Here is a 14,244-nt window from a genome sequence, read left to right as displayed (position 1 = left end):
CCATTCTCTCTCTCTCTATGTCCATTCTCTCACTTTCTCGCTCGCTCTCTCTCTCTCTCTCTCTCTCTCTCTCTCTCTCTCTCTCTCTCTCTCTCTCTCTCTCTCTCTCTCTCTCTCTCTCTGTCCATTCACTCTCTCTGTCCTATTTCTCTCTCTCTGCCCATTCTCACTCTCTCTGCCCATTCTCTCTCTCTCTGTCCATTTTCTCTCTCTGTCCATTCTCTCTCTCTCTCTGTCCATTTTCTCTGTCTCCTCATATTCTCTCTCTCTCTCTCTCTCTCTCTCTCTCTCTCTCTCTCTCTCTCTCTCTCTCTCTCTCGCTCTCTCTCTCTCTCTCTCCATCACCCTTTTGAATACATCAACATCAACATGGAAGACAGCAATAAAAGCACCTTTCATTGTTTACGATCTAAGTTTGTGTGTGTGTGTGCATATGTGTGTGTCTATGTGAGTGTATGTGTTAATGTGTATGTGAGTGTGTGTGCTTGCGCACACCCACAGGTGATGAAGGTAGTCAACAACACATTCAACACATTCACCAACACATTCACCCCTCAACACGGGGGCCTCTCAAGGGTGTGTGCTTAGTCCCCTCCTGTACTCCCTGTTCACCCACTACTGCGTGGCTGTGCACGACTCAAACACCATCATTAAGTTTGTCGATGACACGATGGTGGTAGGACTGATTGCCGACGACGGGGCATATTATAGGGAGGCGGTCAGAGTCAACAACAGCCTCTTCCTCAACGTTAGCAAGACAATAGAGCTCATCATGGACTACAGGAAACGGAGGACCGAGCACGCCCCATTCACATCAATGGGGCTGTAGTGGAGTGGGTTGAGAGCTTCAAGATCCTCAGTGTCCACATCCCCTATCAAGGTCCACGGACATCATCACAGTCGTGAAGCAGGCATGACAATGCCTCTTCCCGCTCAGGAAGTTGAAAAGATTTGGCATGGGCCCTCAGATCCTCAAAAAGTTCTACAGATGCAACATTGAGAGCATCTTGACTGGCTGGATCACCGCTTGGTATGGCAACTGCTTGGCAGAGGACCACGAGGCGCTACAGAGGGTAATACGTTCGACCCAGTACATCACTGAGGCCGAGCTCCCTGCCATCCAGCACCTATATACCAGGCGATGTCAGAGGAAGGCCCAAAAAACTGTCAAAGATTCCAGCCACCCAATTCATAGACTGTTCTCTCTGCTATCGCACAGCAATCAGTACCGATGCACCCAGAGGTCCCCGAACAGCTTCTACCACTAAGCCATAAAACTGCTAAATAGTTTGTTAAATATTGTGTGTGAGAGAGAGAGAGAGAGAAAGAGAGAGAGAGAGAGAGAGAGAGAGAGAGAGAGAGGGTGTGCGTGTCTGCTGCAAGCGTGGGCCTCTCCTCATCTCCCCACTGACTGACTCAATTCAGTTCACTAGAAATCAGATTTAAACTGATTTAGGCTCCCACCCCCCTCTTCTATACTGCACAGCCCCTAGCAACCATGCCAAGCCAACAGTTACCAAGCAACCAGACGGAGCTGGAGCCACTGGCTCCACAGTGGGGTGTGTGTGTGTGTGTGTGTGTGTGTGTGTGTGTGTGTGTGTGTGTGTGTGTGTGTGTGTGTGTGTGTGTGTGTGTGTGTGTGTGTGTGTGTGTGTGTGTGTGTGTGTGTGTGTGTGTGTGTGTGTGTGTGTGTGTGTGTGTGTGTGTGAGAGAGAGAGTGTGTGAGTGTTTGTGTCTGTGTGTGTGTGTACACGTGCGTGTGTGTGTGTGTGTGTGTGTGTGTGTGTGTGTGTGTGTGTGTGTGTGTGTGTGTGTGTGTGAGAGAGAGAGAGAGAGAGAGAGAGAGAGAGAGAGAGAGAGAGAGAGAGAGAGAGAGAGAGAGAGAGAGAGAGAGAGAGAGAGAGAGAGAGAGAGAGAGATCATGTTCATGATCTATTTCACTTGCTTTGGCAATGTAAACATATGTTTCCCATGCCAATAAAGCCTCTTAAATTGAATTGAATTGAAAGAGAAACATGTTTTATTTTGAATGTTAAAATGGGAGTTTTTAAGACAGCTTCATGCATTACAGAATTAACATCTGGTAATAGAAACTGGGCCATAGAGGATTATTAAAATTAAAAAAAAACACTGCAGGGATTTCAAGGGACAAAGCCTGTCTCCAAAAGAGAAAGCATGGGACAACAGAACTTGCCACCTACACACATAAAAATATAGCTAGTTTTAAAAACGTGATTAATTTAACACATCACACAGTGGTATGAAAGGTCATCGCTGACATAAAAAGGGTCTTGTAGGTGTAGCTATTCTTCCAACCGCTAGAGGTCTTCGTTACCCAATGAATTTCCCCCAAAATGTTGAACTTTGAACTTGGGAGGAGTCGCTAGTCACGGCGGTGTTTTACAGGTTTGCATTTACAAGGATTTGGACTGCATTTCAGGGAGGACTAAGGCTGTCAGTCATCATGGCCATTTCGATAGCCTATTTTATTGAGCGAGCCAATGCTATTTCGTGAATGAACCTGCAAGAGGTGCTTTTCTGAGTAGTTTTGCTCGCGAGGTGGCTAACGTTAGCTAGCCTAATAACATCCGGCTTTACCTCTCAAGATGATTAACGTTAGGTAGCTAGCCACCCTTTCCTACACGATACTGTTTTTCAGTCACAGGAACCAACTGTCATTTAACGTTAGACAAATAACGTTATTCATCTAGCTACTATACGTACTGTATTGGTTTTCTATCTAGCGCTATCTATTTTTCCAAAGCAATGGCTGCAGACCTGCAAGCAAAATACACCAAATTGGCCCAGGAGTATTCTAAGGTAAGTGGCTTCTTGTTGATCTATCTTTAGCCAAAGTTCTTGGCTATTTAATCTGATTGCTGAATCATTTTCGGTAACTAACGTTACCTAACATTGGTTTGGTTCAATATGTAACGTTAATGGATTGCAAGGAAGGTAGCTAACGTTTGGTAGCTCTACTTATTGACCGACAGGAAGTGAAGCCTGAACAGAAGCCACCCTAAACGATTGTTTCTCAATCTTTTTCGGTTAGGGTACCACCAACTGCCCAGAAGTAACGTTACCCCCTTGTGCATTTTACCAGTGAGTCTTTTCTAGTAACCCCTGTGGATAGGCCAAGTACCCAAAGGGATCCTAGTACCCCTGGTTGGGAACCACTACTCTAAACAACACAATGTTATACTTGGCTATGTTACACGGCCAGAGTAAAACATGCCAGCCATGTAATTTAAACTCCCTGTCATGTTACCCTAACCATAGAAAATTGATTGGTAGCCATGTCAATAGTGCCCATCCTAAAACCCTTTGTAGACCTTATTACAATAAATGTCTGTTAACTAGAGACTAGATTTGGTTAATATAAAAACCATCCTCGTGACCCACACTTTGTCAGCTGACAGGCAGTGGAGGGAATGCATGGTGTTTCCTGTCTGGCTGTTGTAAAATGACCCCCCCCCTTCCTCTGGCCCATATCCGGTTATTTGGAAGAAGCGCTGACAATGTATGTTCCCATATATGTGGTGTGTAGTTGCCCAATAAGTAGCAACATTTATTCACTCCACCTTAGAAAATGTATGTGGAGTTCTATTGTTTAATCATTAAGTATGGATGAAATCTCACATAAAATCCATAAAATAGCTGTGTTGCTTTGCTTAGAAGCTGAAGGCCTGTACAGTCAAATTGGCCATTTTGGTCTTTAGAGCTGGTCTGTGTGAGCTTTTGTACATTTGTGTGTTGTAGTAGACCTACATCTGTGTCTGTACTCCCATGTCTCTCCATAGCTCCGGGCCCAGAACCAAGTCTTGAAGAAGGGCGTGGTAGACGAGCAGGCTAGCTCCAGCTCTCTGAAGGTACACAACCATTCAGAGCCCACTGGAATAGTTTTGCTCATCTCTCCCTTTCCCCTCAGAAATCCTGGTTATAGGATTTCTGAAACGAGGGGGAAATAAGGTGGAATGGGACCCTCCAACCAGGATTTCAATAACAACAAAAAACAGGGAATTTTGATTGACTTGAAAGGCCTTGTATGCATTCAGTAGGGCTGTGGCACTCAGGTTGTCAGCCGGTTATTGTCATGCAAATGACTGCCGGTCTCACTCAAATTAGCATGTTTAGCATCGCCAGACCTCCACCATACAAGCTGCTGATGCGCCTTTTTGAACATCTACATTTTAAAAAGTATAATAAATCCATTTAATATACACCGTCACAATAAATCCATTATTTTAGTCGGGTCTAAAGAAACATTATGATATGAAGAAAATGTATTTTTGAAGAACCATATGAGTTGTCCTACTGTATGTTCTCTGGCTGTGCGCCATGCCATAGGCTGTAGGCTTGTTCATTTAGTAGACAAGATATGTTTAAAAGTCTCATGCCATTATTTTATATTATAGGATTTTATTGTAAGAATAATATATACTGAACAAAAATATAAACTCAACATGTAAAGTGTTGGTCCCATTTTTCATATGCAAATTTGGTGCATAAATTTGTTTATCTCCCTGTTAGTGTTTATCCTCCTTCGTTAAAATAATCCATCTACCTGACAGGTGTGGCATATCAAGAAGCTTTTTAAACAACATGAATACAATACATAGGTGCATCTGTGCTGGGCACAATAAAAGCACATTCTAAAATATGCAGTGTTATCACACAACACAATGACACTGATGACTCAAGTTTTGAATGAGTGTGCAATTGGCATGCTGACTGCAGGAATTTCCAACAGAGCTGTTGCCAGAGAATTGAATGGGTAGGCTACTCCGGTTTTATAGGGGAGCAGCTGAGAAATACATGTAGTAGCAGCTGGGATCCTCTTTTTAGTGGCAACCATCAAAACTCTGCTTTCACACAGGACTGCATATAGAAATGTCTGGGCTGATAAGGACACTTCACACAGGACTGCATATAGAAATGTCTGGGCTGATAAGGACACTTCACACAGGACTGCATATAGAAATGTCTGGGCTGATAAGGACACTTCACACAGGACTGCATATAGAAATGTCTGGGCTGATAAGGACACTTATTTCACTCCACACATCCACCACTGTTTGAGGAGCATGCAGGCTCTCACTGTGCGACAGGTGATATTCCGCCCAAACTCTGTATGCCATGGGCCCTTCAACCATGTTCCTGTATTTACCCAATGCTTGATTTGGGAAAATCGATAGTAACATGCTTTCACAAAGAAACATATTTAATTAAACTGTTGACAACCCCCATCTCTGCATGCTTGAGAAAGGAATGAAGGAGGAAAGACAGTGGTGAGATATTCTGTGTCTAAAGGTAATGTCGGCCTATTAATTATGAACATATAAAAATGCCCTTTTACTAGGCTATTCAAAAGGTATCCAGTATACATAATAATACAGTCCACACTCAAAGGTGATGACTAGAATAAGTTTAATTTGAGTAGTGGCTAGACCATGTACCAAAGACATCTTAAATAAAAAAGAAAATGTTTTTCTGCTGTGTGTAATATGCGGTAGGCTATAAGGCGTTGTATTGTTACATTTGTAAATGTTTACATTTGTAAATGTTGGGCTTCTCATGTAGGCCTATGCGTATGGCTTTTCTAAATGCAACGTCTTAAATGCTTTGAATGAATCATCACCTTTAAAGGTGCTGTCCATTGTGTTTGGCTCTGAAACATCTACAACGAGCATTGAATTTATTTTGGGTAACAGACATATAGAACAAAATGTACAATGTGGACCCAGAGGATATCACTTGAAAGTATTCATTAAAATGCTTGTTTCCAAAGTGGTCCTTGATGGTAAAAACAACTTTCACTATGTTTTCCACTCAGTTTCAATCTGTGGAACCTCTTTCTTCAAATGGATCACAGTGAAGTTAAAACATGTAGCCTAACAGTGTGTTTTAAACACATGACACTGTTTTGATGATGTGTTTGAGGAGATTTTCCATTTGACTTGTTCTCAACTGGCCTACCTGGTTAAATAAAGGTGGGGGAAAAATGTATCAGTGGTTAGAGGAACGATAGAGCCGTGAGTACCAGGCCATTAACGACCTGATGGTAGTTAGCAAGTTGGGTACTACTAGTGCATAGAGGAGATCACTGTGACTCAACGGTCACATGGAATATGACTGCGGTCATGACACATGATTGCCGGTGTGGCGATAATACGGTCACTGCAACAGCCCTAGCGTTCAGTCATTGTATGTGTTGAGCCCTCACTGAGCATCTTCTTCTCCACCCATATACTACAGGAGCAGATGAAGCAGCGAGAGCAGAGCCTGAGGAAGGTGGAGCAGGAGATGGATAGTCTCACCTTCAGGAACCAGCAGTTGGCTAAGAGGGTAGAGCTGCTGCAGGAGGAACTGGCTGCCAGCGAAGCCAAGGGCAAGAAGAGCAAGGTAGAGACAGACACTGGTCCTCTTGCTCCGTTGTTAAGGCATGGCGCTTGCAGCGGCAGGGTAGTGGGTCTAATTCCCGGGATCACCCATACGTAAAAAGTATGCACACATGACGGTAAATTGCTTTGGATTAAGGCGCCTGCTAAAATGGCATATATTAGACAAGGAATAGGGTACACCCCACAATCAGACATGTCATTTGGGATGCAAAGTTGATTTGTCGATCAGTGATTCTCATCAGTTCGACTGCAATGTAGTGAATCTCAAAGGTACTTTCTCTCCACCAGAACAAAGGGGACTCCCCCTCCCAGCAGGGCTTGCAGCAGACCCAGAGTGTGTTTGATGAGGACCTGCAGAAGAAGATCCAGGAGAACGAGAGGCTTCACATCCAGGTCTGTCTCTGAGGCATGGGAGTGTATGCATGTATGGACTAGTGTATACCAAGAGACTAATGGTTTGAATATGTGTACATCATTATGTATTTGACCAGTTGATTTTGTGTGCTGGTCTGTTCATGTCTATGGATGATGTTTTTATGATTCTTCTAAGGTAATGCACAAATAAATATTTTATCCTTGGATGGACAATAAAGTTATTTTCTGTTCTAAGTTCTATGAGGCTGATGAGCAGCACAGGCAGCAGAAGGCTCAGCTGAAGGTCCGGTTGGAGGAGCTGGAGAGAGACCATGAACAGCACCAGGCCATAGTGGACGGACTCGCCTCCAAATACATGGACACTATCGAGAGACTACAGAGTGCCAAGGCCAGACTAGAGGTGAAATGGAGGGAGAATAATTGAAGGAGGATGAGAGGGGCTAAACTCATGAATTTGTTATTGATGATGTAATACATGATGCCATTTGCTGTGTCTTACAGGTGAAATCCCAGACTCTGGAGGGGGAAACTAATGAGTGCAGAGTTCAGACAGAGGAATGGTAAAAACCTTTATTATATTTCTATAGTAGAGGACTTAAAATGAAGCAATAATGAGGGTTAGAATAATGCATATGGGGTCGCATTTAGTATGGTCACTGAGCGGTCGTTGACTATTTCTCCTTTCCTCTCCCCTCCCTCCTCTCTCTCCCTCCCTCCATCCTCTTCTCTCCCTCCCTCCCTCCCTCCATCCTCTTCTCTCTGAATTCAATGTCAATTTAAGGGCTTTATTGGCATGGAAAACGTATGTTAACATTGCCAAAGCAAGTGAAGTAGACAATATACATAAGTTGAATGAATAAACAATACAAATTAACAGTAAACATTACATACACAGAAGTTCCAAAATAATAGACATTACAAATGTCAGATTATGTAGATATACAGTGTTGTAACGATGTGCAAATAGTAAAAAAGGGAAAATAAACAAATATGGGTTGAATTTACAATGGTGTTTGTTCTTCACTGATTGCCCTTTTCTTGTGGCAATGGGTCACAAATCCTGCTGCTCTGATGGCACACTGTGGTAAATATCGGAGTTTATCAAAATTGGGATTGTTTTCAAATTCTTTGTGGACCTGTGTAATCTGAGGGAAATATGTGTCTCTAATATGGTCATACATTTGGCAGGAGGTTAGGAAGTGCAGCTCAGTGTCTACCTCATTTTGTGGGCAGTGTGCACATAGCCTGTCTTCTCTTGAGAGCCAGGTCTGCCAACGGCAGCCTTTCTCAATAGCAAGGCTATGCTCACTGAGTCTGTACATAGTCAAAGCTTTCCTTAAGTTTGGGTCAGTCACAGTGGTCAGGTATTCTGCCAATGTGTACTCTCTGTTTAGGGCCAAATAGCATTCTAGTTTGCTCAGTGTTTTTGTTAATTCCTTCCAATGTGTCAAGTAATTATATTTGAGTTTTCTCATGATTTGGATGGGTCTAATTGTGTTGCTGTCCTCTCTCTCTAGTCAGCAGCAGTTGAGGAAGTGTCAGTCAGAGCTCAACAGACAGGTGAAACAGAGCAGTTGTGTCATCCAGGAGAAAGTGCCCTTCAACGACACCAGTGAGTATTAGTTCACTATGCAACATTTCACCAACCCCCCGGATCGTGTTCATTAGGAACCAAGAGGAAGACAACAGACTGAAACAGTGAGGGACTACCTGGATGGGTCCAATAAGAACTGCTCATTTGTTGTTTTCTGTTGCGGTGTGTGCTCTAATGAACACAACAGTGAAACATCACTGATTGTGAATTATTTGAGAGCACATGTATATACTACTAATGTTAGTGAATGACATATTTTGGTGAATAATGCCATATTACACTTAAAGACATGCTCCGGAACGTTGGCGACTAAGTATTTTTTTTAAACCTCCCGCTGTGTAGTTCATACATGCGAAATCTATACTGAACAAAAAATATAGACGCAACATGCAACAATTAAAACAATTTTACTGAGTTAGAGTTCATATAAGGAACTCAGTCCATTGAAATAAATTCATTAGGGCCTAATCTATGGGTTTCACATGACTGGGTGAGGGCTCAGCCATGGGTGGGCCTGGGAGGGCATAAGCCCATCCACTTGGGAGCCAGGCCTACCCACTGGGGAGTATGGCACAGCCAATTAGAATGATTTTTTCCCCACAAAAGGGTTTTATTACAGACCGAAATACTCCTCAGTTTCATCAGCTGTCTGGGTGGCTGGTCTCAGATGATCCCGCTGGTGAAGAAGCCGGATGTGGAGGTCTTGGGCTGGCGTGGTTACACGTGGTCTGCAGTTGTGAGGCCGGTTGGACGTACTGCCAAATTCTCTAAAACGACCGTGGAGCCGGCTTATGGTAGAGAATTGAACATTAAATTCTCTGGCAACAGCTCTGGTGGACATTCCTGCTGTCAGAATGCCAATTGCACGCTTCCTCAACTTCCTTAAGACATCTGTCGTTTTATATGACAAAACTGCACATTTTAGTGTTGTCCCCCAGCACAAGGTGCACCTGTGTAATCATCTTCTTGATATGCTACACCTGTCAGGTGGATGGATTATCTTGGCAAAGGTGAAATGCTCACAGAGAATTTTAGAGAAATAAGTGTTCTGTGCGTATGGACAATTTCTGGAATCTTTTATTTAAGCTCATGAAACATGGGACCAACACTTTACATGTTGCGTTTATATTTTTGTTCAGTATCTGAGCAGAATTACTGTCTAACCTCAGTTAACCATTAAATCCCTAGTTTGAAAGCGACTGTTAACTGGAAGATGTGCAGTGTCATTTTCACTACATTTTCCCCACGTGGACTAGCTCCCTAGCAATTCGATTTCTAGCCGATGAGCTTCAGCCCTTCGCCCATTTTGAGTGACAGCTCGAAAGATGCACACACAGCAGAGAGAGAACAATGACGTGGTGCATATCTGCTCATGTGACGAAGTACACTATTTCCTGGGACCATTTTTGGCTCGTGAGCACTACTTCCAGAACTAAAAAGTATATAAAAGTACTGGAGAATCTCTTTAACATCTATCTCACTGATGCTGTAGGAAGAGGCACACTGAAGCACTGTCTATTGCGTCATGCTATGACAGAGGCTATGTTCAAGTCCAACGCTAGAGCCCTGTTCTCCTCTCTGCTCAGTGTCCTGGTTAGATAGAAGATGGCTTACTTAGTCCTTATAAAAATGCTATATGAAGTACAGCGCTATGACATGCCATCATTCGGCGCATTATACTGCTTTAAGCCAGTTTGTAAGTAAATCATTTCAACTTTTGTCACCCTGAAATCTCCCCTTTACATTTCCCTCCCTTTTTCTCCAGAATTCAGTGACTACAACAGCCTCAATGTTCCACCACACAACAGAAGACACCAGGTGAGAGGAAGCCCTATAGTAATATCCAGTATTATTCAATTCTGTCCTTGAATTTGATAGAACAGTTGGTGCTCGAACCTCCATTGTCAGCGTGAATATGTGGTCCAGAGTTTTGGTAGTAATCTTCTCTCTCTCCCTGTCCTCTCCTCCAGTTGAAGGCCCGAGACGTGGCTGGTCAGGCCCTAGGCTTCGTCCAGGACCTAGTGGCGGCTCTGTTAAACTTCCACTCCTACACAGAGCAGAGGGTGCACATCTACCCCCTGGATTCCTCTATCGAACCCATCTCACCACTCAACCAAAAGGTGAGGACACACACAATGTCTCTGCCCCGACATCCTTTAAAGGGACCAACAGCAGTTAGTACATACATTTTTGGACTTCTAAATTAATCATCTATACCTATTGGTTCTTGCTTAGTTCAACTGTTGTACCACATCAGAACCCAGAGTATAACCTTGTTTACTGAAATGTTTGTAAACAAAGTTAATGTTAACAAACACTTTATAGCCTCAGAACATGATTAAAACTATAATGTTGATATCATGGATGCCCAGTCCTTGCATCTATAGCTCTGTCTATGAATTTGAGTTGTTACATTTCTCCAGCCCCTCCCTCAGCTTTTTACCCAATTAGGGGCGGGGAGAAAGCTTTATTGTTTATACTGCTGATTTGCCGCTTTAAACATATTACATGTTAAAATGTTTAGTCCTTTAGCAGATGTTCTTATCCATAGTGACTTACAATATGTGCTTTCGTCTGAAGTAGGTAAGATGTTCTCTTCTCCCTAGTTCTCCCAGTATCTACATGAGAATGCAGCCTATGTGCGCCCCCTGGAGGAAGGACTAGTGCAACTACACCAGAGCATCACAGAGGACACAGTAACAGTACTGGAGACTGTGGGGAAACTGAAGGACTTTGCTGATCATTTCACATCCTACACCCACTTTCTGCAGAAGATTCTACCATACCAGCTCAAAAGGTCAGTACTCATTACATTAGGTGTGTGTGTGTGTGTGTGTATTTACATCTAAAGGGGTGGGTGGGTATTTTCCTCCTCATCCTCCTCTATTCTCCCCCCAGTCTGGAGGAAGAGTGCAGGGCTCCTTTGTGTACCTCCTCTCTCATCTCTAAGAACCAGGAGCTGCAGAGTGGCATGAAGAGAATCACGTCAGTGTTCGACAAACTACACAGCTACATCATCCTACTGGCCTTACCTAGTGAGTTGTATCATCCTACTGGCCTTACCTAGTGAGTTGTATCATCCTACTGGCCTTACCTAGTGAGTTGTATCATCCTACTGGCCTTAGCTAGTGAGTTGTATCCTCCTACTGGCCTTAGCTAGTGAGTTGTATCCTCCTACTGGCCTTAGCTAGTGAGTTGTATCCTCCTACTGACCTTACATAGTGAATTATATCATTCTACTTGCCTTACCTAGGGAGTTACAGTGCCTTCAGAAAGGAATCACACCCCTTGACTTATTCCACATTTTGTTGTGTTACAGCCTGAATTTAAAATGGATTCAATTTAGATTTCTTGTCACTGTCCTACACACAATACCCCATAATGTCAAAGTGGAATTATGTTTTTAAACAGTTTTATAAATTTATTAAAAATGACAAGCTGAGTCAATAACTATTCAAGCCCTTTGTTATGGCAAGTCTAAGTTCAGGAGTAAACGTTTACTTAACAAATCATGTAATACGTTGCATGGACTCCCTCTGTGTGCAATAATAGTCATTTAAAAATCATGTTAAAAACTATCTCATCTCTCTATCCCACACATACAATTATCTGTAAGGTCCCACAGTCGAGCAGTGAATTTGTAACACAGATTCAACCACAAAGACTAGGTAGGTTTTCCAAAGAAGGGCACCTATTGGTAGATGGGTTAAAAAAATAATAAAGAGCAGACATTGAATATCCCTTTGATAATGATGAAGTTTTTAATTACACTTTAGATGGTGTATCAGTACAACCAGTCACTACAAGGATACAGGCATCCTTCATAACTCAGTTACCGGAGAGGAAGGAAACTGCTCAGGGATTTCACCATGAGGCCAATGGTGACTTTAAAACAGTTATGGCTGTCATAGGAGAGAACTAAGGACGGGTCAACAACATTGTAGTTACTCCACAATACCAACCTTATTGACAGAGTGAAAAGGAAGCCTGTAGAGAATGAACATTTTTCAAAACATGCATCCTATTTGCAATAAGGCACTAACATAATACTGCAGAAAATGTGGCAAAGCAGTGAACTTTTTGTCTTGAATACAAAGTGTTATGTTTGGGGCAAATCCAATCCATCACATCACGGAGTAACACTCGCCATATTTTCAAGCATAGTGGTGACCATGTTATGGGTATGCTTGTAATCATTAACAGCTGGGGAGTTTTTAGGATAAAAAGAAACTGAATGGAGCTAAACACAGGCACAATCCTAGAGGAAAACCTGATCAAAACATGCATCCGGTTTACAATAAGGCACGAAAGTAAAACTGCAAAAAAAATGTGGCAAAGAAATGTACTTATGTTTGTTGCAAACCCAATACAACACGCTACTGAGTACCACTCTACATATTTTCAAGCATGGTGGTGGCTGCATCATGTTATTGGTATGCTTGTCATTTGCAAGGACTAGAGTTTATGAAAAAATTTACAGAATAGAGCTAAGCACATGCAAAATCCTAGAGGAAAACTTGATTCAGTCTGCTTTCCACCAGACACTGGGAGAGGAATTCACCTTTCACCAGCACAATAACATGAAACACAAGGCAAAATCTATACTGCAGTTGCTTACCAAGAAGACGGTGAATGTTTCTGAGTGTCCGAGTTAAAGTTGAGTTAAAGTTGACTTAAATTAATCTTCCTTCCACTCATGACTGCACGGCCAGGCACGACTCCAACACCATCATTAAATTTGCTGATGACACAACAGTGGTAGGCCTGATCACCAACAACGATGAGACAGCCTATAGGGAGGTCAGAGACCTGGCCATGTGGTGCCAGGACAACAACCTCTCCCTCAATGTGATCAAGACAAAGGAGATGATTGTGGACTACAGGAAAAGAAGTACCGATCACGCCCCCATTCTCATCGATGGGGCTGTAGTGGAGCAGGTTGAGAGCTTCAAATTCCTTGGTGTCCACATCACCAACAAACTAACATGGTCCAAGCATACCAAGACAGTCGTGAAGAGTGCACGACAAAACGTATTCCCCCTCAGGAGACTGAGAAGATTTGGCATTGGTCCTCGGATCCTCAAAAGGTTTTACAGCTGCACCATTGAGAGCATCCTGACTGGTTGCATCACTGCCTGGAATGGCAACTTCTCGGCCTCCGACCACAAGGCACTACAGAGGGTAGTGCGTACGGCTCAGTACATCACCGGGGCCAAGCTTCCAGCCATCCAGGACCTCTATACCAGGCAGTGTCAGAGGAAGACCCTAAAAATTGTCAGCATCCAGCCACCATAGTCATAGACTGTTCTCTCTGCTACCGCACGGCAAACGGTACCAGAGCGCCAAGTCTTTGTCCAAGAGGCTTCTAAACAGCTTCTACCCCCAAGCCATAACTCCTGAACATCTAATCAAATGGCAATGCATTATCTATGCATAGTCTCTTTAATAACTCTACATGGAAAGTTTTAAGTTCCTCGGGGTACACATCACGGACAAACTGAATTGGTCCACCCACACAGACAGCGTTGTGAAGAAGGCGCAGCAGCGCCTCTTCAACCTCAGGAGGCTGAAGAAATTCGGCTTGTCACCAAAAGCACTCACAAACTTCTACAGATGGAAAATCGAGAGCATCCTGTCGGGCTGTATCACCGCCTGGTACGGCAACTGCTCCGCCCACAACCGTAAGGCTCTCCAGAGGGTAGTGAGGTCTGCACAACGCATCACCGGGGGCAAACTACCTGCCCTCCAGGACACCTACACCACCCGATGTCACAGGAAGGCCATAAAGATCATCAAGGACAACAACCACCCAAGCCACTGCCTGTTCACCCCACTATCATCCAGAAGGCGAGGTCAGTACAGGTGCATCAAAGC

General features: G+C 43.4%; 1 protein-coding gene across 4 annotated transcripts in view; it reads left to right on the top strand.

Annotated features, from left to right (window-relative positions):
- LOC120046861 (protein phosphatase 1 regulatory subunit 21-like) overlaps nucleotides 1-14,244 on the top strand; it is a 93,013-nt gene that overhangs the window by 52,439 nt on the left and 26,330 nt on the right. Inside the window, exons 1-11 of one of the 4 annotated variants that reach the window (XM_038992431.1) lie at nucleotides 1,950-2,820; nucleotides 3,801-3,869; nucleotides 6,256-6,402; nucleotides 6,690-6,794; nucleotides 7,012-7,176; nucleotides 7,278-7,336; nucleotides 8,294-8,388; nucleotides 10,136-10,188; nucleotides 10,341-10,490; nucleotides 10,977-11,167; nucleotides 11,269-11,405. In XM_038992431.1, the coding sequence (XP_038848359.1) occupies nucleotides 2,767-2,820; nucleotides 3,801-3,869; nucleotides 6,256-6,402; nucleotides 6,690-6,794; nucleotides 7,012-7,176; nucleotides 7,278-7,336; nucleotides 8,294-8,388; nucleotides 10,136-10,188; nucleotides 10,341-10,490; nucleotides 10,977-11,167; nucleotides 11,269-11,405 (1,225 nt within the window). In that variant the 5' untranslated portion in view covers nucleotides 1,950-2,766. Of the gene's footprint in view, nucleotides 1-1,949; nucleotides 2,821-2,842; nucleotides 3,103-3,800; nucleotides 3,870-6,255; nucleotides 6,403-6,689; nucleotides 6,795-7,011; nucleotides 7,177-7,277; nucleotides 7,337-8,293; nucleotides 8,389-10,135; nucleotides 10,189-10,340; nucleotides 10,491-10,976; nucleotides 11,168-11,268; nucleotides 11,406-14,244 lie in introns of those variants that run through there. The other 3 variants (XM_038992433.1, XM_038992432.1, XM_038992430.1) reach the window with 3 other exon arrangements.

Source organism: Salvelinus namaycush, chromosome 4 (assembly GCF_016432855.1).
Source record: "Salvelinus namaycush isolate Seneca chromosome 4, SaNama_1.0, whole genome shotgun sequence".
Lineage (NCBI taxonomy): Eukaryota > Metazoa > Chordata > Actinopteri > Salmoniformes > Salmonidae > Salvelinus > Salvelinus namaycush.
Note: the sequence above shows the minus strand (reverse complement) of the source record. Positions and strands in the feature narration are given on the sequence as shown.